Source organism: Schistocerca americana, chromosome 2 (assembly GCF_021461395.2).
Source record: "Schistocerca americana isolate TAMUIC-IGC-003095 chromosome 2, iqSchAmer2.1, whole genome shotgun sequence".
NCBI classification, from domain to species: Eukaryota; Metazoa; Arthropoda; class Insecta; order Orthoptera; family Acrididae; genus Schistocerca; species Schistocerca americana.
In genome coordinates, this window is record NC_060120.1 from 616,284,822 (window position 1) to 616,307,450 (window position 22,629).

The 22,629-nt window shown below is 39.3% G+C and overlaps 1 protein-coding gene across 1 annotated transcript in view; it reads left to right on the forward strand.

Moving 5' to 3' along the window:
* LOC124595695 (DNA-directed RNA polymerase, mitochondrial) overlaps nt 1-20,643 on the forward strand; it is a 294,066-nt gene extending 273,423 nt beyond the window's left edge. Inside the window, exons 23-24 of the mRNA XM_047134553.1 lie at nt 16,832-16,923; nt 20,259-20,643. Coding sequence (XP_046990509.1) covers nt 16,832-16,923; nt 20,259-20,388 — 222 coding nt within the window. The 3' untranslated portion in view covers nt 20,389-20,643. The remainder of the gene's footprint in view (nt 1-16,831; nt 16,924-20,258) is intronic.
* The last annotated feature ends 1,986 nt before the right edge of the window (nt 20,644-22,629 follow it).

Genomic DNA, 22,629 nt, shown 5'->3' on the forward strand with positions numbered 1-22,629 from the left:
AGTCTGTGGCCTATCAGATTGTGACATGCAGTTGCTTGTGTTGAGTGGTAATGCTGAAAACAATACATATCAGTTCAGCAAATGCATTACAAGAGAAAGATAGTCACACCAGACAATGAAATAAGGACAGTATGAGATATAGCAAAGTAGGAGACTAGTAGATCCATAGATGAGGGAGTGGAGCAAGTAAATGATACATCGGTAACAGATGTGTATGATTTTAGAAAGTTTTTAATAAGCATTTCATACCACTTATTGAAAAGATAGAGTTGCCAGGTAAGTAGCTGCTGCCATGGGCTACCCCAGACCTTTTTCTTTCTCCACACTTAAGTATTTGGTCATAATTGTAGTAAATAACATGGACATTTTGAAGAGGCAGCTGATAGGTTTATAGCAGTCTTATGTCTTGTTCATCTCTCTTCCTGCGAAGGAGAATAATAACTGCATTGTTTTGATTTTGGAGAATTGTCATCATCTGCAAATATTGTGGAAACTGTTTTTACAAGCTGTTTTTGTATTACTGTTCCCTCTAATTTTAACCATCAAATAGTTGTATGCACCCCAACCACCATTACTCCTGGAATGTCGTTATGTTCATTGCCAACTTTATCTGTTCCTTGTTCATCTCTTGAACTGTGAAAGCGTTTAAAGATATCCTCAAATACCTGTACACTCACTTCTTTTCGAAAACACTTTAACATAGTTTTTTTTTTTTTTTTCCATTCAGCATATTCTATCACATTCCCATTATTGTTTACATTGAACTGCTGCCTCCACTTTAATGTCCTCCTCAATCGATTTGACTTGTTTTTTAAGTTGCTTCATTTGTACCTGCAACACCTGTGTTATGTGCACAAGTAACTTGCTTAAATGTTTTCTTATTTTATCCAAGATGGAATGTAACAATATTATGAAAGGATAGTTGCTACTCAACAAATAGCGCAGATGCTGAGTTACGACTCAGCATCTTCTTATGTTATTAGTGCCTTTAGATTTTTGTTTTCTAAGATGCTGGTCTTATTGCTTAATTTAATCAGTAAACAACCCCAGAGTGTGGCTTGGTTGATAAGTGTCAGACGATATAAATCCAAAGATCTGTGGTTCAATTCTTAGTTGGTCCTAGGAATTTTTCTGTCACTTGTCACTTCATTCACCTCTGCCAATGATTATTAATTTGAAAAATTACTTTACACATATACCTCCTCAGTGTCATATAATCTAGATTCCAACTTCTGACCTAATGAATCTGTTTCTTTCTAACTTCATATCTATTTTTACTCTGCATATTACGGGTCTAAGACCATTTAAAACTCTAAAGTGACCTTAACATCAAGCAAAAAATTCGTTATTCTTTCATAAAATGTGATTTTTAGCTCCAATTGATCCTTGCTAAGTCCATTTTCCTTTTGCTTTCTTATTGGAAGTTTCTCTTAACATACAAACTCCGGTATTTACATTATCATGTCAGAAGTTTTCCATTGTTCTTTAGTTTTACCCTACTTTTGCATTAAAAGCCTGCAATTTAATCTTGTAGTGCAATTTGCTGTCATTTATCAGCTCCTGTAAGAATTAAAAGTAATCTGTGATCTCATCGTAATATAAGCTTATTGGAGCATTGACTTGGAAAGATTTCTGTCTAATGTATTTGGTGTATTTTGGAAACAAGTCTTGCTATTCTATCCGAGATCCTGTCTGTACCTTTAATGTTGTTCTTAATTTTTATGTTTATAATAAAACCTACACTTTTGAATTCCTGTGTGCTGTGGTCCTCTGTTGTGAAAAGTATGCTCCTGTAAGAAATGTGGTACCAGTGGGAGTGCATACGTATTAAATGGTACATGGAGTGTGGTAGACAGATCCTTACTTTATTTGCTGGGCAGAGTTACATTGTATTCTTTACCAGTCAGAGGTTTGACACATACTAAACCGTCAAGGATATTATTGTTCACTCTACTGCACAGGACAGAGATGTTTATTTTGTAAGTCAGAGGTGATGTATAGTTGCTTTGTCACCAAGGAACCTCTCCCCAACCCCTTTCACCCATAGTGTGGAATACAGGTGAAGAGGAAGTATTGCGAGGAAGTGAGGTGTCAGCGTTGATCTGTGGTGGGGCAATGGGCACAGTGATGCCAGAGATCTCACAGTCTCTTGAGGTGGGCAGGAGGCTGGAGGGTGTGCCCATAGTGGGAAGTAGCCGTTCCATGTGGCAGCTAGACAGGAATGTTCAAGGAGAACTTTGCTGATAACTCCAATGAATGGGTGTTGTTAATCACGGCGTAATAACAAACCGTGGACGAGGTCAGGAAGCAGGTAATAGTGACACAGAAAGTCTTGTACTGGGGCCGGCTTGACCATCTTGATGACGAGGAAGGTCCAGTGCATGTGACTCTCCACCCCCAAGTCCATAGTGATTGAGGTGGTGTTGGCAACTGCGATGACAGTGTTGTTTGTGGCACGTAATTGGAGTGATGATGGCAAGAGATTAGTTTGCACTTGAGATGGCAGAAGGGTGCTGACAGTGCCCATACCAACAAGGAAGTAGATTGGTGTCAGACAGCCTTAAACAAATAAGCATGAGCTGCCGGAAGGATGATGTGAGGTGGCAGACTTGTGCCGATGCAGTTGATTAAGGCGTCCTGTGGTTGTAGAGTGGTGTGGTGCACATACGGCAGGCCACTGTGCTTTGTTTGGGTAGGCACAAGGCACTCTGCAGTGTTTAGTCTCCTGTCCGAATCTGCTATGGAACCAACAGTATAGCTCGGCCGTCGAAGGTGCGGAGGCGGGTGGCATTGTTCTTTGAAGTTGCATCTGTGTCTAAAAAGTGCTATGGGGCAGTGGGCTGGGGAGATGAGCACATTTGCTGTATTGTTCAGTGATTGTTGTCCGTCGGCACTGTGAAGGTTGCATGGAGTGGTGGTGAGAAGGGGCTTGGTCCTTATCGGCCAGATTCAGCTGAATTCGGAAGTGTTTCAGCTGCGCAAAATGGAGGCAGTGATGGCGGCTGGCAACAAGTGGGGGGGGGGGGGGGGATCTCTGGCCAGCTCGGCAGTAGTCGACTAGCCGCATCACCTCATAGCTGAGCAGGGTGATGGCCTTGCTGCCATCGGAATAGCTGTTGATGAGAGTATGATACTGCACCAGAGTATGAATTCGGTCTGCGAGGTGAAGTCTGGCATCAAGGGGTAATCCTTGTGTAAGACATTGTGGTCTGGATGTGTGTGGGAAGTTTCAATACCCACTGTGTCCAGAGCATGTGATCACATATAGCATAGGATCAGTTTGTGTCCATAGGCATTGCCATAGAGAGGATTGCAGGCTGTCTCTGATGGTTTCTTCATGCATAACTATGTGTAGATGCTGTTCCAGGCAGTGTAGAGGCGATGGAGCAGCAAAGCCTTAGTCATCTTGTGCTTGTAGCTGGGTACTGCCAGGAGTAGGGTGCAGATTATGTTCTAGTCATTGTCGAGGTGGCTGAGTAAGGTCATAAATATTGCATTGGGATCAACGATCCCATGGGCAGGCATCATGCACTCGAATAGAGCGAACCATACTGCTGGGAGGTCAGTACGGAATGGGGACAGCTTAAAACGAGGCCTGTCTGGCAGCAACACTGAAACGCATGATGCGGATGGCATGGAAATCTTGTCGTATGGAGCATAGACTGTGGGCGGTGTACCATACTGATGAGGCAGTTGCAGGAGCACGGTGTTGTGTGGCTCAACAACCAATCCTGCTGGCAGGGGATGTATAATGCCCAGTCAATTTAACAGATGCATTCCATCTCTGTGAGTGGTGTACAAGAGGTTAAATGTGTGCGGAGCAGCTGACGCATATGTGACGACAGACGTGGGATGGCACAATGTAGATGGAACCTGAAGGGGTTAATGTTGCAAAAGTTCAGGTGTGCAGAGCATGTTACCCTGTATGGAGAATGCACCTGAGAGGTGTGAGAGGCATTGTGTGTAGCTGTGATTAGGTTAAACACAGTAAGTGTCGCGAGAGGTGCAGCTGGAACAAGCGTGATGTCACTGCTCAATGCACTGGGATCACATTTGAGCAGAATGAACATTGCAGAAATAGTTGTGACATGATACTCAGACACCGTGGTGGGATTGGCCATTGTAATTTGCTGTCTGTAGACGAGATAATGGCAAAATTATTTGACAGAATCCACTGTTGATATGTTGGAAAGGTGCTGTTAAGAGCTTCCGTATAGCATTGTTGCTGGAGAATATCACTCCAGAAGACACTGGAAAGGTTTGGAAGTCTGTGGGTTGGACGGGAGCTGGAGCAGAGGAGAAAATAAGCATACATGAGATAACAGTTGTAAGATAAACAGGGCGCCATTATTCGATACTCCACGCAGCATTGATTCTGTCTAAATCACTGCGCTGAAGTTCCTCTAGTCCAGGTCGAATGTTACCTTGTATATTGTCACATGCAATGTTTGTATCACATTGTGGCACTGTATGAGAAATATCCTCAACACCATCATTGATAAGGTGAGGTGATGCGGCAAACAGTGGCAGCATTTTTGAGTACCCAACTGCCATGGCAGATTTGCACAAAATCACTAAGTGGTGTGGTAGACGGAGTCACCACTGTAAAGACTGTGGTTCCAGTGCGAGTCCATATGTAATAAATGGTTCATAGAGTGTGGTAAACAGATACTTACTTTATTTGCTTGATGGGATTACATCTTGGTCTACACCTATCAGAGGTTTGACACACACTGCATCGTCACAGATATTATTGTTCAGTCTACGGCATAGCACAACGATGTTTATTTTGCCAGCCAGAGGTGATGTATAGTTGCTATGTTTTGACACTCTCATTTAAATTCTGTTCGATTTTCATTTCCTTGCAGCTCCTCTAATAGTAAAATTATATTCCATTGGTATTACTTGGTACCTCTTCCGAATCCACTCACCAGTCTTCAGATTCATAAGTTATGTCATTTTTTGCTCCTAAATACTAAGTAATAGAAGCACTTAGGTTTCAATGTTGATATTATCTACTTAGACAAACATGTTGGAAAAGCGGAGATGCTGAGTCACAGATAGAGAGTGTGGCCGCAGTTGCCAGAGACTGCAGTCATGTGTGTATGAGTTGAATTTGTGTGTGTGTGTGTGTGTGTGTGTGTGTGTGTGTGTGTGTGTGTGTGTGTTGTCTATTTTTGATCAAGGCCTTACTGGCCAAAAGCTTATTTGTGGCAGTCTTTTTGTTGTGCCTATCTGCTACTCAGCATCTCTGCTATATGGTGAGCAGCAAGTTTCATAATATTGTTACATCCCATCCTGGATTTTCCATTGTTTGTTTCATTTTGCAAAATGTGAACACAGAGATAGCTGGATGTGGCCTGTGGCCTGAAGCCATTGTCTGCCTTCCCTCAATCCACTACTTGTAATATGATGGGTAGTCATAAACATTTAATTATTACCTCAAAAACATGAATCTGCTATCCTAGAACGTATTGATGGGTACTCCTTTCCTGTACACTTACATTTAGATTTGCATACATATTCTGCAAGTCACTGTATGATGTGTGATGGAGGCCACCATGTACCACTGCTAGTCATTTCCTTTCCATTCCACTTGCAAATACAGTGAGGGAAAAACTACTGTCCATATGCATCCATATCAGCCCTAATTTCTTGTATCTTATTGCCAAGGTCCTTATACAAAATGTATGTTGTGGCAATAGCGTTGTTCTGCAATCAGTTTCAAATATTGCCTCTTTAAATTTTTTCGGTAGCGTTTATCGAAAAGAATGTCGCCTTCCTCCAAGGGATTTCCATTTGAGTTCCCTAAGAATCCCTGTTATACTTGCATATTGTTTGAACCTACCGGTAGAAAATCTAGCAGCCCACCTCTGAATTGCTTCGGTGTCTTCCTTCAATCTAGCCAGGTGTGGATCTCAAACACTCGAACAGTACTCAAGAATAGGTCGCACTAGCAACTATATGCAGTCTCCCTTCAAATGACACACACTTTCCTAAAATCTCCCAATAAACCAAAGTTGATGATATGGCTTCAAATATTGATTTGCAGTGTTATGCCCTAACAGTTAAACAACATGACTGTGTCAAGCAGGATCCTACTAATGCTGTATCTGAACATTGCAGGTTTGTTTTTCCTACTCATCTGCATTAACTCACATTTTTCTCATTTTTGATTGATACATTTTTCTCAATAATGGATGACTTGATGGAGACCTTGGTTGAAGAAGTCTGCATTTTCGTTCTTCAGGAAACATTCCACATTGAAAATCACACCACTGTCATTCTGAAAAATTCCTTCAGTGCAATGTCTCCTTCATCCCAGGAGAGGGGAAGAAGTCACTGGACACTGTTTCAGCAGAATATGAGTAGTGAAGCAAAATTTGATATCCCAAAGAATTTGCTTGTGTAACTGTGCTCTATGTGGAACGAGCTGCCACATTGTCACAGAGCAAAAACACCCGTTGTAACGCATCAGCAACTGTCTGCAAATCCTGGTCGATGACAGCGTCTGGTTCCTGGCCTCTTGGGGATGGGAACTGTTCTCATGCTTGGAGAGAAATGGGTGCTCCTTGCTTCAGCTGGCTAATGGGTGTGGTCCGGTCTGACTGGGTTGCTTTCAAGGGGGACTGTTTCGCACAGAATGGCTGCTGTTTCCCAGTATCCTTTGTGAACAAACTACAGAAGTTGTTGGCAAACAGCACTGGTTTACGGTAATGGAATACTACTACGAGCATTAGCAGGAAATGGCCAGTAGCCTACTTACTTTCTGTTCTGGATGCTGATTGGCCAAAAGTCCATTTGAAAAGAATGTCATGGAGCTGTGAGCAGGTGGCTAATTTGAAGAGTTGGACTGTGGCCCTGGAAGGATTCAGGGTGTGAATTTGAGCCCTCTGGAGCAGACATGTGAGGAGGTGTATTTGGTAAGTTTATAGTCACGGATCAGTAAGGTGGAGTGAATGGAAAGTTTAGAAATTGTTCAAAAGTGCATTTCTTTTCATGCACATGGGAAGCGTCTTAACCTATTCCTGTTTTCGAGGTGGGTGTTGATGTTTAGTGAGCATACACAGACTGTTTAGGAAGAGGCTGACTAACCGAGTATCGAACAACTGTCTAGGTGGAGGCATTGGTGAACAAATGAGGTGAACTAGGCAAGGAAATTAGAAGAGAATAAACTTTGTTTTGTTTCAATGGAAATTTGAACTGTGGAATTCTTGTGTAAGTCCTTATCCTCTTGAAATTTAGACTGTGATCATGTGTAGTTTACGGAGGAGATGGTAGGAACCGGTTGGTGGCAGTGCAGAGGTTGATTGCAGTGTTTGTTGTCCAGTTCAGTGGTCGGACTTGGGAATCTTTTTAGAGTAGTTATATTGCTGCAAGGCATGGACTAGTGGTATAGAGAAAGTGACTAATTTAACCCGGTCTCTTGAGTCAAAGTGAGGCTGGTGGCCCTTATTTACCATGATAGCTTATGTGTAGCAGGGCATAGAAATTATTCAGGTCTGGCAATAAATGTTTCAGAGAGAGTCTTCGGAGCAATATGACGTGTGATTTGTCTCGTGCACTGCGTGGCAGTAAGAGATTGTTGACCATGACCATGATCATGACCATGACTGTAAGGGGACTTCACCAGATTCTGCAGAAGCTCCAAGACATTGGATGAGGAGAAACATTTCACTTGTTGACCAATGCACAGAATTTTTCCAGCCAGAGACATTGACAATTTGCTGTCAATGTTGTGCCAGCCTGAATCCTCCTCAGTGATCCCACCTAGTGATAGGAATTTCCAGCAAGTTTGCAGTGATTATTATCAGTGGTACATGTGTCCAAATGTGCACTCCAAACATGTAGATGCTTCTTGCTTAATGTATTCAATGAAAATGTATGTGGATCACGAATATCGTGGTTGTGTCAGTGACCTATGGGTTCTTATGTCTTGACAAATGATTTTTCAGTAATGAGCATTTTTATTTTCTTTGTGATACAGGTATGCTCAGCTTTTAATAGATGACTTGACAGCGGCAGATTCCATTATTGAATGACTATGTAGGCTTCATTTTAATTTAGTTTCTTATAAATATATCCTATTTGGGTTCTTACCTGCTCACTTCATAGGCATTTGGTTGCCAATAATATGGTGGACCGGCAGATCTCTTAAATTTTAGGCTCTTGAAGTGTTTGTTTACAGTGCTTCTGAGACTAGAATTGATCTCACAGTGATGTAAATTTAATCCATTATTCCAAAAAATTTAAAGGTGCAGAACAGATTTATTTTGGCTTTTTACTTTGGAGAAATATGTTTTGTGTGTTTTCGTGTTATTTACTTTGCACTGATTGACCCTGATGTATTGTTTCTAAATTTATATTCTAATATTTAAATCAGTTATTTCTTGTTGCTTAGGAGAGTTGTAAGTTTTTTTGTGTTTATTTCTTTGTCAGGTTGGTGTTTCTTGTGGAGGGCTGCAAAGTTATATTCATATCATGTTAGATGGTTGAGTATTTTTTTTATTTACTAATTTCTGTTACTTTATGAGAAATGATTGCATTTTTGAAACAGTAGACGGTAGCAGCCAATTACATGGTGTTGATTTTTTTTTTCCTGGCATATAGACAACTATGTTTAAGAAGTACTGTAACTGTTACCTTTTAAATTGTTCTGTCTTTATTTAATTTTTTAAGACCAAGTATTGGAAACACTGTTTTGTGTAACATAGGACTGTACGTCAAGTTCTGTTCTCAAACAGCAGTTGAGAAGTGTATATATGGCGTGGATAAACAACATCCATCTTGCTATTGTTCCTTCATGTTACATGTATGTTTTGGTTCCAAGATTTTCATTATCCTAGTTAACAATAATGTCACCTGTCACTGAAAAATGAGAAGCTCTGTAGTGGTTCATTTCTGGGCCGCAACAGTTGGTGAATGGTGTTCGTTATTGCAGGCAAAGTGTGTCTGGGATCAGGAATTGTTGTTATGCATGGAGCAAAGTGAGCAGTCTTTGCTTAATCTGGCTGATGGATATGGCTTGGCCTGACTGGGAGGTTTTCAAAGGCAAGTGTTTCATGCAAAATGGCTGCCATTTCCTAGTACCCTTTGGGAGTAAACTATTGAAAGTGTCATCAGGCAGCAGCAGTTTATAGTAGTAGGTAGTACTATGAGCATTACTATTAGCAGGAAATGACCTACAGCAGTGCCAACTTGCTGTTCTGGAGGTTGATTGGCCAAAACTTGTGCATTTGGAAAGCATGTTGTGGTACTGTGAGCAGCTGGCGAAATTGAGGAGTCGGTTTGTGGCCCTCGTAGGATGCAGGAGGCAAGTTTCATCCCTCTGGAGTGGAGGGGGGTGTGGAGGCGTATTTCAGAAGTTTGTATTCATGTATCAGTAAGGTTGTTCTCTATGTATAGAAAGTTCAGAAAGTGGATGGAAGTTTTTCCCTTTTGCACGCATGGAAAGCAACTTATTGCCTAGTTTTTGGTGGGTGTTAATGTTTAGTGAGCATACATAGACTGCTTAGGATGAGGCTGCCTAGCAGTGTGTGGAGCAACTGGCTTGGCGAAGAATATTAGAAAACAATGGAAATGCCTGAATGGAAGTTTGATCTGTGGAGTTCTTGTGTATGTCCATATCATCTTCAGCTGTAGGTTGTGAACCTGTGTAGTTTTGGTTTGGAAGTCTTTTGTGAATAGGGGTATAGTGGAAATGACTAATTTAACCTGATCTCACAGGTCAAAGTAAGGCTGGTATCCCTTATTTACCTTGATAACACATGTGTAGCAGGACCTAGAAATTACCCAGGCCCACCAATGAACATATCAGCAGGTGTCTACGTAGCAATACAGGGCATGATTAGTCTCATGCACCACACGATGCTAACAGTTCATATACTTCGGCCTTGGCTGTGAGTGGGCTTCACCAGACACTGTAGAATCTTTAAGACAAAGAAACAGGAGGAACGTTTCACCGATGGGCAGTTTCGCGTGAGGTTTTGTCTCGCTGGCCTCCAATTACCTCCTCAGGAGATTTTGGTAGTATGCTCCTGTGACAGTTTGCCCCCTTACGAGCACGATCTGTTACCGCCACATAATCAGTATTCTGAAAAATACTCGGCATCACCTCGCCTGATTGTGGTTGCTTCATTACTAGTATTGACAATGTTGAATCCTCGTTTCCAGTGTTTGCATTGCTCCTTTGTCTTGTGGTCATAGCGATACACCAGTACTCATCCACAGTGATTAAGTGGCTAAAGAAGTCGTCTGGATTGGCCTAACATTTTCACTGCTGCTTCAGTTCAGAAGGCATTTTGAATGGTCGTGAGCAATCGGAAAATCCATCTGAAGACCTTTGTCCTATTTAAAATGTTGTGTAAGATGTTAAAAACTAATTCAGGACTGATTTTCACATTTTCTCATATCAGTTATGGTGCACTGGTCTTTAACCACCAGTGCCTCCTTTTACTTGAAATTCCTGGTTCTTCACAAAGGGATGATCTGCCAGTTCAGTTTGTCACTCAAACTTGTTTGATCACACTGGAAGCATCCGTATCACTTAACCACTATGGCATATAATGCTGCATTATTCCCATACAGTTCTAGTGCATCATTTTCAACACTATGGTACTGTGGCACAGGACTATGTACCAGGACCAGTCACATATACCTGCAAGCAACCAAAATATTAACTACATATTATTTTTTTAGTTGAAACTTTATGCCATGTTTTCCATTGAACCAAAATACTAAAATTGCATGAACTCTCACTTGTCAGTGAGTCTTCTACAACCCTGTAAAGGACACAAAGCATTGGGTGACATCTGTGAACAGTTGTAAACCATGCCAAAGCAATGCTGACAACAGTGTCAGCTCAGATCTCAATGTTTCTTAGCGTCAGAGCCTGAGATCAACATGAGCAGTTTGCTTGTTAACCCTGTGCGCAGAGTCCTCAAGTCTCCAGTCAGTATCATCATTTGGCAGTCACTCGGTCTGTCCTTGTATTCTTAATACATTGACACCAGAGTGGAGCAGTCTTTGACTTACCACATTGAATGCAGGTTGGTGAGCAGCCCATATATATTTGCTCACCATAAAGTGATTCATCAAGATTTTTACTGTATGGGTAATAGCAGTTGTGTGACTTTATTGGGTTCTATCCTAGTTCCTGTCCTTTAGTGCGCACACAGTGTAATTAAAAGCTTCCTCCCTCCCTCTTCATTCTTCACAGATTTTCTCTTTGTAGTATACCATTTACACAGGGTGAGCAAAATAAAACTGGCCTGGAAAAAAATTATAATAAGACTGACATAGGTTTGAGCCTTGTTAATGAACATCACAGAAGATGCTGGAAATGGCCACCATACTGTGCTGTGCTTAATTTGTCAAATTGTGAGACACATGTAGCAGCTCTGCATGAGGGATACCAGCAGTTGCATTTTCAATGTTGTTGTAGCTCTTCAAGTGTGTGAGGATGACTTGAGTACAACTGAGCCTTCAGTTTGCCCCACAGGTAAAAACCACAGAGAGAGAGATCATTGATAGAGGTGGCCAAGAGATTGTGCTGCCTCTGCTGATTGTCTTCTTCTTACTTCACATACTCATGAAAAGGTTAAGGCAATGTGTGCTGTTGTTATGTTATGCTGAAAATCATATCCATACAATTATTGGTCTTCTGTGAGTTGACCCACATTTGGATTAAACAGTTTCTGGACAAACTAGTTAGCATTAACTGTTTGGTGAAAGAATTGTTTTATGATTTGAACACCAGACATTGCACAGTAAACGCCAATTGAGCCTATGGAGTGGCTGTTTATTGTTCTTATGAGGATTTCATGATGCATATTGGCACATGTTTTATGACTTCACGTATTCTGTCAGGCTGAACCAGGCCTCATCTAAAGAAATGAAAAACTGAGGATCCACAAGTCACAATTCCGCTTTATGCAGAAACCACCAGAGAATTCAGCAGGCAAAAGTTCATCTGTATGCTTTAACTAGTGCACGACAATATGAGTTATAAGGAGGTCCTTTTTGATACTGCCTTGATATGACACCCTCTTTATTCCCACTTGTACAGATAAACGGTGTTGAGATTTCATTGAATTTTGTTGCAGGCTTTTTTTCACTCAGGCAATGTTTTTTTGGTGTTTGAACCCTTTTCAGATAGTTGCAGTTTTTATTTGCTACAGAGCCTGTTTCTTGCCAGTTTACCACGAAGTTTTGCATTGCAAACTGGATGTTCTGCAAAAACAGATTAACACATGTGCTTTGCATAAATGCCACCAATTAACATGTGCAATTTTATTGTGGGCACTGTTTTGTGCTGATTCAGTAGTCAGTAAACTTACCTGCTCCATTCATTAATTCATTCATTCATTCAAACATAATGACACAACGAAGTGCTCGTTACAGTGTATGTGGGAGATGAGCACGCGTAGACATGTGCCAGCAGACAATTGGTGCATTGAAATTGCATTTCCAGCATTTTCTGTGATGGACAGTTTTCTTGTTCATTAACAAGAGTCACAAGGATCTAATTTATGGCAGTCTTATAAATACTGTATGGGCCAGTTTTATTTTGCCCACTCTGTCATACCATTAATAGTAAGTATAAAGTAACTTGCTCATGTAAATAATAGAGGGAATAAAGTTTGTTTTGTGTGTGTGTGTGTGTGTGTGTGTGTGTGTGTGTGTGTGTGTGTGTGTGACAGAGAGAGAGAGAGAGAGAGAGAGAGAGAGAGAGAGATGTCACTTATTCAGTTGCTCATGAGCAATTGAATTAGCGATAGTAACATATAGTGTCCTTTTTTTGCTTCTGTGACTGAATGCACACCATAACACATACTCCATCAGACATCGTAAGTGTTGAGAAGCCAAACTGATCCATGACTGCCAATTTACCAAATGACGATTAATGGAATAAAATCGAACACCGGCAGCTGACCTTTCAATGTTATTTATTATACAGGGTGTTCATTTTAACTGAAGACGTTGAAATATCTCAAAAACTATACATCAGATAAAAAAAAAAATATAATTCAATTTTTTTCATCTCAGAGGGGGACATTGAACAATAGCACACTCGACCCTCCGCCCCACCGTTCCACCCTGTGCGCAGGTGACAGGAAGCAACTTTGAAATCTTTAATGGGAACCCCCCCTTTTAATAGCAGATTACAATTCTGCAGCAGAATCTACATACATTTTGTCTGAAACATTTTCTTCTTTTCGCCACAGATGTCTCTGTAATTGGAGGAATGGAAAGGGACATACCATCATAATTTACAGCATGATACTCAATGGCCCTTGAATTTCCACTTGCATGTGGGACACCACCTCCTTGCTGCCGGGGTAGGACAGGCCGGTATTTCATAATTTATTATTGGAAACCCCATTTGCAATGTTGTGCTACATGGTGTGCTACATATGGTTGACAGCTTTCTTGCAATTTTCAGAGCTTCATTATTTGGTGCTTCAGTCACAGATAGAATAAAGTTATTATTATTCTGGCAATGTAAAATTCAACCTTGGCCCATATCATTTCTATTGGGTTGATATTGCAGTAATAAGGTAGCAGCCTAGTGACAGTATACCCATATGGTTTGCTCAGCTGTTTTGTAAATAGAGAACCATGGTTTACAGAGAGATACTAGGTTCACAAGCTACATCTTTTTAAGATTATCACTTAGTTTGGCATTGTGACCCTGATGCCATGATAGGAACATTGTCAATAACAATAGAGAGGTAAGAAATATTGATTGGTCGGTTGGTTGGTCGATTGGTCGGTTGGTTGGTCGGTTGGCCGGTTGGTTGGTCGGTTGATTTGGAGGATGGGACCAAACAGCAAGGTCATCGGTCCCATCAGATTGGGTAAGCATGGGGAAGGAAGTCAGCTGTGTTCTTTCAAAGGAAACATCCCGGCATTTGCCTGAAGCAATTTAGGGAAGTCACGCGAAACCTAAATCAGGATGGTTGGATGCAGGTTTGAATCACTTACTTCCCAAATGCAGGTCAAGAACAAGTGTTAGCAGTTTTCCCAATTTTGGTATTAGCTGGTCTATGAATACTTGGTAAGTGCATTATGAATCATTTCTTTGTGATAATCTCCTGACTTCTTTGATTTGAATTATAAGACAGAGTTTCAGAGAAAATCTTGTGATGTGCATACATGCTTGCAAGCAAAAGGATAACTCTATCTCCCTTGCAGTTATTCCTTCAGTTGTGTCATCTGCTCAGGCTTGCTTGACTATGTGGCTAGAAGTCACCCAGTTTGATCAAACCACACATTTGTGTTGATACTACCTCCACAGACCTGTCTTAAAACTGGCATAACCACACAGCTATATTCTCTCTCTCCATAAAAAGCTTACAGATCTTGGAGTGACCCTAGTGGAACACCATGTTTTGCAGGTCTGTGAATAATGATTTATCTTCAGAATGGCCTGTCTCCTAAAGGGAAGTCGATAATTAGCTGAGTATCAGATGTTCCATTCTGTGATGATAATCATGAACATGATAATGTGTCATATCTTAAACAAAAGAATCTGTTCTGGTAATTCCTTCATCAGTACAATGTTTTTTCTCCAGAGTTTGCAGACTCAATAATTTTCCAATTCCTTCTCTTTTCTAAAAATTGAAGTAGGCAGCTAAAGTGCATACTACTTCTGTCGGATAAATAGTATAGAACATTAGATGGATCCTTGTGGAGTCCCATATGTGATCTCCCCCCATGACAGAACAATCTCACCTGCTTACATTGGTTGAATTATTTAGTGCAACTTTCTGCATTCTTCTGAATTATCAAGCCCCATCATTCTGGCGTGAGACCAGTCAGTTGGGTCCGATAGACTGCTGTAGCATTCTCAGCCAGTGGTGTAATTTGGATTCGATAAGGAGAGGTGTGGGGTCAGCACACTATCCTTCTGGCCATTGGCAGTTTTGCAAACCTGGGAGCCACTACTTCTCATTCAGATAGCTTCTCAGTTGGCATCACAAGGTTATGTAGACCCCATTCCAGCCCTTCTACCAAGGAAAAATCTTTGGTAGTACTGGGAACTCAATCTGGGTCCTCTGCCTGGCAGTCAGCCATATTGACTATTCAGCTACAGAAGCAGACATTCTTTTGATTTCATATGATGATAAGCGTTGGTTGGCTCTACTGTAAATTTCATGAAACCTCTGTTTATCTGGACAGATCTTATAATTCACACAGTGGAAGGCCTTCATTTTCCACATTTTCATATGGTGATTTTTAAGTTTTTATTTCCAGATAAGATTTACAGTTTAGAAAATAGTTACACAATTCAATGATCATATCATTACCATCCAGTGAATATTATTCTGTTTAATCTGAGACTGCATGTGTCACATAGACATGTGATGTGTTGTTGACGCAATTGTGAGACCAGAAGATTATGTGTGGTAACATATTATTTTTGTAACAGAGAAGAAACATTGCTGTATGTTGCCACCGTGCATCACGTATCTGCCAAATATATATCTTATGGGCATATTACAAATGCAATCTAAGACATATATAGAATGAAGGTTATCTGGTGGGGTGGTGGTCGTGTCAATATCGACAATGACACTGCCATCAATACACAGAATCAACTTAGCTAAGGAGCGACTGACACAGTGTGTTGACTATATCTTATTTGTGTATTAATATTTGTACTAGGTAACATGCACAATAACCAGTGTAGTAACAAAGTAAGAATAATTTGTTGTTAGTATAAAAAAATAAATCCACAAAAATAAAATAGAACATTTTTGTACGTGTTTGGCTATGTAATGATGTGTCTGTGCTTATGGTCTATGCCATAAGCAACCAACGGAGCTGAGGTAGAATACTGTTCATGATGTTCACCTTACATTGCTGAGGGATCAGTGCTATTGTTTGTAAGTAATGCTTAGAGGCCTAAGTGTTAAATGGTTCAAATGGCTCTGAGCACTATGCGACTTAACTTCTGAGGTCATCAGTTCCCTAGAACTTAGAACTAATTAAACCTAACTAACCTAAGGACATCACACACATCCATGCCCGAGGCATGATTCGAACCTTCGGCCGTAGCGGTCGCTTGGCTCCAGACTGTAGCGCCTAGAACTGCGTGGCCACTCCAGCCGGCTCCTAAGTGTTATTTTGGAGAGAGTTGCACTCCATCTGGGTCTAATTAGGCAACATCCAGGACTGTTGTATTCTTCTCAGGTTACTTAAGATCCATAATTTGTAGGTAGTTGTCATCAGTGGATAACCATTATGAAGCAGTTCTTCAGTGTTTTGTCTCTCACAGTAATGATTGAATGTTTGAAAGACGTTGCAGTGGCGTATGCCAATTCATTATGCAACTCCTTGTTCAAACATTTCTTGCTGTAAAGTTACAAGGAACAAATGGTTTGTGCTTGAAATGATCATTTGAGGCACGTCGACAGACTTTACAGTACACAAGCTGCATTGTCCCATTCACGATTCTAGGCAGTGCTCTCTACTGAACTTTTTAAACATAAAGTACAAAACTTGTTATGACTGGTTTATGTCATAGAGATGGTATAAAATATTGATAAAAAACTAAACTTGACATTTACTATTAGCCACAGTAATTATTATTTATTTGAAAAGGTGATTGTTTTGTAAAACAGTGTGTACATTTTCTGCCCAACTACTGTTCTGTGAAAGAGGAGATACTTGAGAAATGAGAGACCTTTTTGAACAACAGACATTTTTCTATTTCTTTCATTAACACTCTCAGCTTATGCATCTATTATAACAAAATTATTATAGGACTTTGTCTCATTAATTTTCCCAATAATTTCATGTCTTAAATTATACTTTTCTGTTTCAGATTTGCAGGGATCAGTTTGTTGCACTGCACTCTCAGCCAATTCTTGAATCTTTATCAAGATATTTGGTGGAAAAATATAGTTATCCTACCAGGTATAGATATGTTTTGTGTTACATCCTTCTCTCTTTTCATAATTTTTTTTATTTTGTTGGTTTATAACAACTATTTTCTCTATTATTGTCTTTAAATATTATTCCACCTGCTTGTTATGTTAATTTAGGCTTAAAAATCATACCCTCTCCCTACCCATAAGAGTTCGTAACACACATCATCTTATTCCTCATGTATTGCTAACTGGTCCCATGTTTACAATATGCTTTAACCCTCCAGAGGATGTGTTGCCTTTTTCTAACATGAGCGGGTTTGTGGCGTACTATGTACACAGGTAAAGAATATCTGTCTGTATGTAATAAAGGTAAACGTGTATGAGCAAAATAACGGTTTTATTAAACAATGATAAAATAGCTTGCACTGGGTGTATACGACCTGGGACAACCGGGAGATCTGGGAAAAACCCGGGAATTTTTTCATCCAGGAGAAAACAGGGAAAAACCCGGGAATTTTTTAGAATTCCGTGAATTTTTCATTGTTTTAGTTTTCAGTTACATTTTTGTAATTTTGATTGGTAAGAACTGATGCTCTAAAAAACAAAGGATAGTACTGTATCTCGCTACCGCAGAATAATATTGCAGCAATAAAACATGAACGAGAGAAAAAATAAAACTCAAGTTGCAAAGGAAATGCGGGTATACAACAAAGCACAGAACACATACAAGTGTCTGCCAACAGCAAAATGTGTCAATGGCTTTAGAAAGATTATGCAATGCTTTGTAACAACAAATTGATCAAAATATCACATATTGTTACTCTAAACTGAGCAATATTTTCACTGTAATTCAGTTTCCTGGCACTCTGATTGCTGGTACAGATCAGAGGTGACTTAAGTTGTATAGTATTCTCTACCTAACATTATCATGAAACTGCTGTTTTCAGCAGATACTGGTGCTCATTCTGCCAATTTTACACTTCTGAGGATAACTGTATTATCCAAGTTGGGATTATCATAAGAAATTTTCACCGTGGTGTATGAGGTGAGGTGTGTTACTGGAAAGAGAACTCATGGGAAAATGATTGTATACAAAGTTTGTTTAAATTAAGCATTCTCCTATGTTTTGTATTTGATATCTGAACTATATGTCTTGAGACTAGATTAAACCAAACTTATTTGAGCTATTCACTTGGGCACAAGTTTTGTGATATGTAATGTACACAAGGAGACAATGAAAACTGATATCCTGAAGAAGTTGTCAATATGTATACCATTTTATTCACATTGTACACAGATTGTAAAGTGTATATTATAATAATCATAGGGTTCATTCAATTCACACATGGACAGATTCTCTTGAACAGTTTTTCAGCATCTTGCTTAGCCTCTTCTATTGTACTGTTTTGCAGTTGTGTGTAGAGATGATCAAGGAGACAGAAGATAGCATTCCAAGGTACTACCACTTGTTACTGAAGTTGATCAGTGGGTTTCGGGTTAATGCATACCAGATTAGACACCATCCAGCCATGTACCACACTTGATCAAAGTAGGACACATCTAGTGATCCTACTAGCCAGGGGATTTGATGATGGTCTTGGTGAGAGCATTTGGGTAATGTGAGAAGTGAAGGCAGGGCTATTGCCCTCCCATGAGAGCACATCTCATTGACATTACATGAACAGCAACAGAATGAGTTCATCGGTAGTCAGGGTGTATCGTACACGGTTCAGTGCTCCCTTAACAAACACAGAAATGTTCATATAGAGTGGGATGTGCCTCCTCACTGCATGACGACTTGATTATATGTGCCATTTTGTTACCATTATCAATGTCCATCACTGATTTCAAGGCAGAATTTGGTGTAATGAAGAAACATATCTCCCCACCATTTATCCATTGAAATGCTGCTTTTGCTTCACAACTTGTGGCAGACTGCACAGGACAAAGTGTAATGGGTACAACATTGTGCCTAATTGGTGTTGCAGTCATTGAGGATGCAGTAATAGTTGCCCATCTAGTGTGGTGGTTCACAAGTCAGATGTAACTGTAATGGGTGCAGAATTTTCATGTTCAGTGTATGGTTCATACTCTCTGAACATCACAGGCAAGCAAATGTGGTGTTTCTACATCATATCTCATTCATTTCTAACTTTCTTCTAATATGGAATACATAATTATCAAACTAAAAGTACTTGTGTCCGCTGGTGGACCACAGATAGTCACAAATTAACATAACAAGGATTAGCATTTAATCTGAATGTAAATTTAATGGTAAGTGGGAATTTATTATCTGGAAGTATATTAGTCATCAGTGAATTAATACAAACCACTAGTTATTAGAAACCAATAATATCATTCCTAAATATCCATGATGAATATCTGGTTAATTAAATTAATCTGAACATTGTGATGAGCTTTCACATCTTGTGTCTACAATGAAATGGTTGTTGTCAGAGAAGATGGCCAGAAGTAGATACTAGAAACACAGGGTTTATAAGTCTGTTAAATTGTTCCAATTAAGATTCCATGTTAGCAACAGATGAACATCAGTCAAATGAATGACAGAAAAGGAGAGAAAAACCAAGAAAGGAGAGTAAGAGTAGCTAAAAGGAACAATATCAGACAAAAATAAGAAAGAAGACCCTACTAGATAAGTACAAACTGTGGAAAAATAATGGGAGAGTTTTAAGAAGACAGTGTTAAAAGCAGCAGAGGAGATGTGTAGAAGAACTGGCAATGTGAAAAGTTACAAACAGACACCTTGATTGAATTTTGAAATTAAATAAGCAGTGTTTCAGAAGCATAAGGTGCTCAAAATATTATTTGAAATAAGGGCATCAAAAGCAAGGGAGTAATTTAGCATGAGAAAGAGAGAGGCCCAAAAAGTTTGTAGAGGAAAAGAGAAAGTGGATGGACAAATGGGCCACAATGTTGGGGCAGGTTAGTGAAGGAAATATGAAACATACCATATGGTGTGATCATTTGTAGTAGAGGCTGAATGAAGAAGAACGCAAAAATGATTGGTAAATATGTGAATGGCATAGAGGAGGAGGACCTCAAGGAGATTTATTTATAATATACATTGCTTATTTCATTTGACTTCAATTAAACTTGTTTTTATCTTATTTTAATCCTACATTATGTAGTTACAGTTATCAGGGATAAAAATGAGTTCCTTATAAGGATAATTAAAATAATACAGAATCTTGAGAGCTTTCCAAACAGTTTTCTTTGTTGACATGGAACAAATAATGGGTCATATGATTTTCCTTTTGATATAGCATAATTCCATGGTGATGACTGCTTTCAGGTTATTTAAGTTAATATTTAGCATTGTATTTAACTTCTGTTTTTTGAGGGTTTTATATTATTTTACAGGGATATTAAGGATGATGGATCTCTGACAAGTGCTGCTAAGTTACGGCTCAACAAAATACTGCAAAAAGTGCCTCAGAAAGGTGATTTCAATTTACAGGAAGTTCTTGAGTCTATATATTTCTTCAGTTGATCAAGAAATTATGGTAGCCTATGTTTCATCATTGAACTGTACTGAATTTACAGTAAGCACTTTAATAATTTCCTCTGTTGTACCACTTCAGTGTAATCATGGATTGAGTCATATGATGCCTAGTTAAAAAGAGGCTGTAAATAATCATCCATCACTTAATTTGTATAGCACCATTTTTGTGTGAGTATATAAATCATTGAACCATGTATTTATAAAAATAAACGTTTTTTTGTGTATTATGTTGTCAGACAGTAATACTGTGTCATTTTCAGATTGTCTCTCATACCAAAAGTGCTGGGCATCTTTTTTCCCCTTCCTTAGGTATGGGAAAAGAAATAAAAACTTAAAGGTTTGCTGATGACATTGTAATTGTTAGAGATAGCAAATGACCTGGAAGATTAGTTGAAAAGAGATGAAAAGATGAATATTAACAAAAGTGTTTGAATGTTGTATACTTAATAAAGCGATGCTGGGGGGAATCAGAATAGGAAATGAGATACTAAAAGTAGTTGAGGAGTTTTGCTATGGGGGTGACAAAATAACTGATTGTGGCCAAAGTAGAGAGGATATAAAATGCAGACTTACAATGGCCTCAAAAGTGTTTCTGAAAAAGAGAAATTTGTTAACATCAGAAAATTTAAATGCTAGGATATCTTTTCTGAAGATATTTATCTGGAGGGGTGTAGTCTTGTTTGGATGTGAAACATGTATTATAAACTTTTCACACAAGGAGTGAAGAGAAGCTTTTGAAATATAGTGCCACAGAAGAATGTTGAAGATAATATGTATAGACTGATAACTTATGAAGAGATACTGAATCAGGCCGGGAAGGAAAGAAATTTAAAGCTCAATTTGACTAAAAGTCTGCAGGTAAAAAATTGGAGAGTAGAATTAACTACAGTAAGCAGGTTCTAGTGGATTTGGGTTGCAGTAATTTGGCAGAGATGAAGAGGCTTGCACAGGGTAGTCCAGCAAGGGGAGCTGCATCTAACCAGTCTAGGGACTGAAGACCCCAACAACAACAACAACAACAACAACAACAACAAGGCAGGGGAAAAAGAGACATTGAAAGTAGATATCTTTATTAGTGTGTAATAAATTTTCTGTTCATTGCACTGCAATGGATTACACATGTAAGAGTCTCATAATGCTTCTTTCACTGAAATCAATTAGAAGTGAAGGGATTATCTGAAAAACTTAGTTGCACCTCATAAGTTTTGTTTTATTGATCTTCGTGCATTTGCCCTTTGACAAACTCGAACAACTGTTAACATGAGGGGCCTGCATCTGGGTTATAGTGAAGGTGTGGAAGGGTTTCCAAACATTTATTGTTGATTTGTTTCCTTGGGAACCATTAAGTGTATTGATGAATATCATCACGTTGCAGAATAATGTTACTATTTCTGTAAATGTTTGCTTCGTTGACATTGTAGTTTCTGCAGTATTTCAGGTAAAAGGAAAAGGGAAAAACACACTATTTACTCTACTCAGTTATTTGCCAGAGTTACAGTGTGAGGTGGAAAATTCCAATATTGGTTTTCTATCTTTAAAATGTTCATGAATTCAGTGATCACTATACTACATACTAAAATTATTACTTAAGCATTAATTTACCATGAGTGGAAAGTGGCTGATTAACCATAGCTGTTAGTTCAGGGTATGGTGTGATAGATGTTTAGTTGTTTTCATGGTGTGGCTGTAGTGGTGTGGGAATTAGAGAAATACATTAAGCTCTTTGTAGGATATGCAGTAGAGATAGGAAAACAATGGAACAGGGGGAAAAATTGCTGCCCTTCAGGCTGAATTTAATAAGGCCAGGTAAGATCTGGACAGATTAAAGAGAGAGAAGGGTTAAGAGAGATGGAAGGTGGCAATAGGTAATAGAAAGAACAGGCAGCTTTGCAATGAATGTGAAAAATAAGTTTGACCTGTTTGCTTCAATTAAAAATGGATGTGTCTCAGGCTAATGCAGATATAGACAGGCTACAATAAACTTCTGCAATGGATTGAAAATTAATAATTTATGAAAGGTCCATAAAGAGAAAGAAAGTTTTGTCGTTAGGCAGTTCTCCTGTAGAGGAGTAGGCTAACTTTTTGAAGATGGACTAGGATCCATATATCAGGTCACCAACTTCGTAAAACCCAGTGTTGGTGTAGATCATGTGGTAGGATTTAGGATCACTTTGTAGAGACTTCACTAAAGAAGACATTGTGGTTATAGTGAGTGGACCAAGATATAGT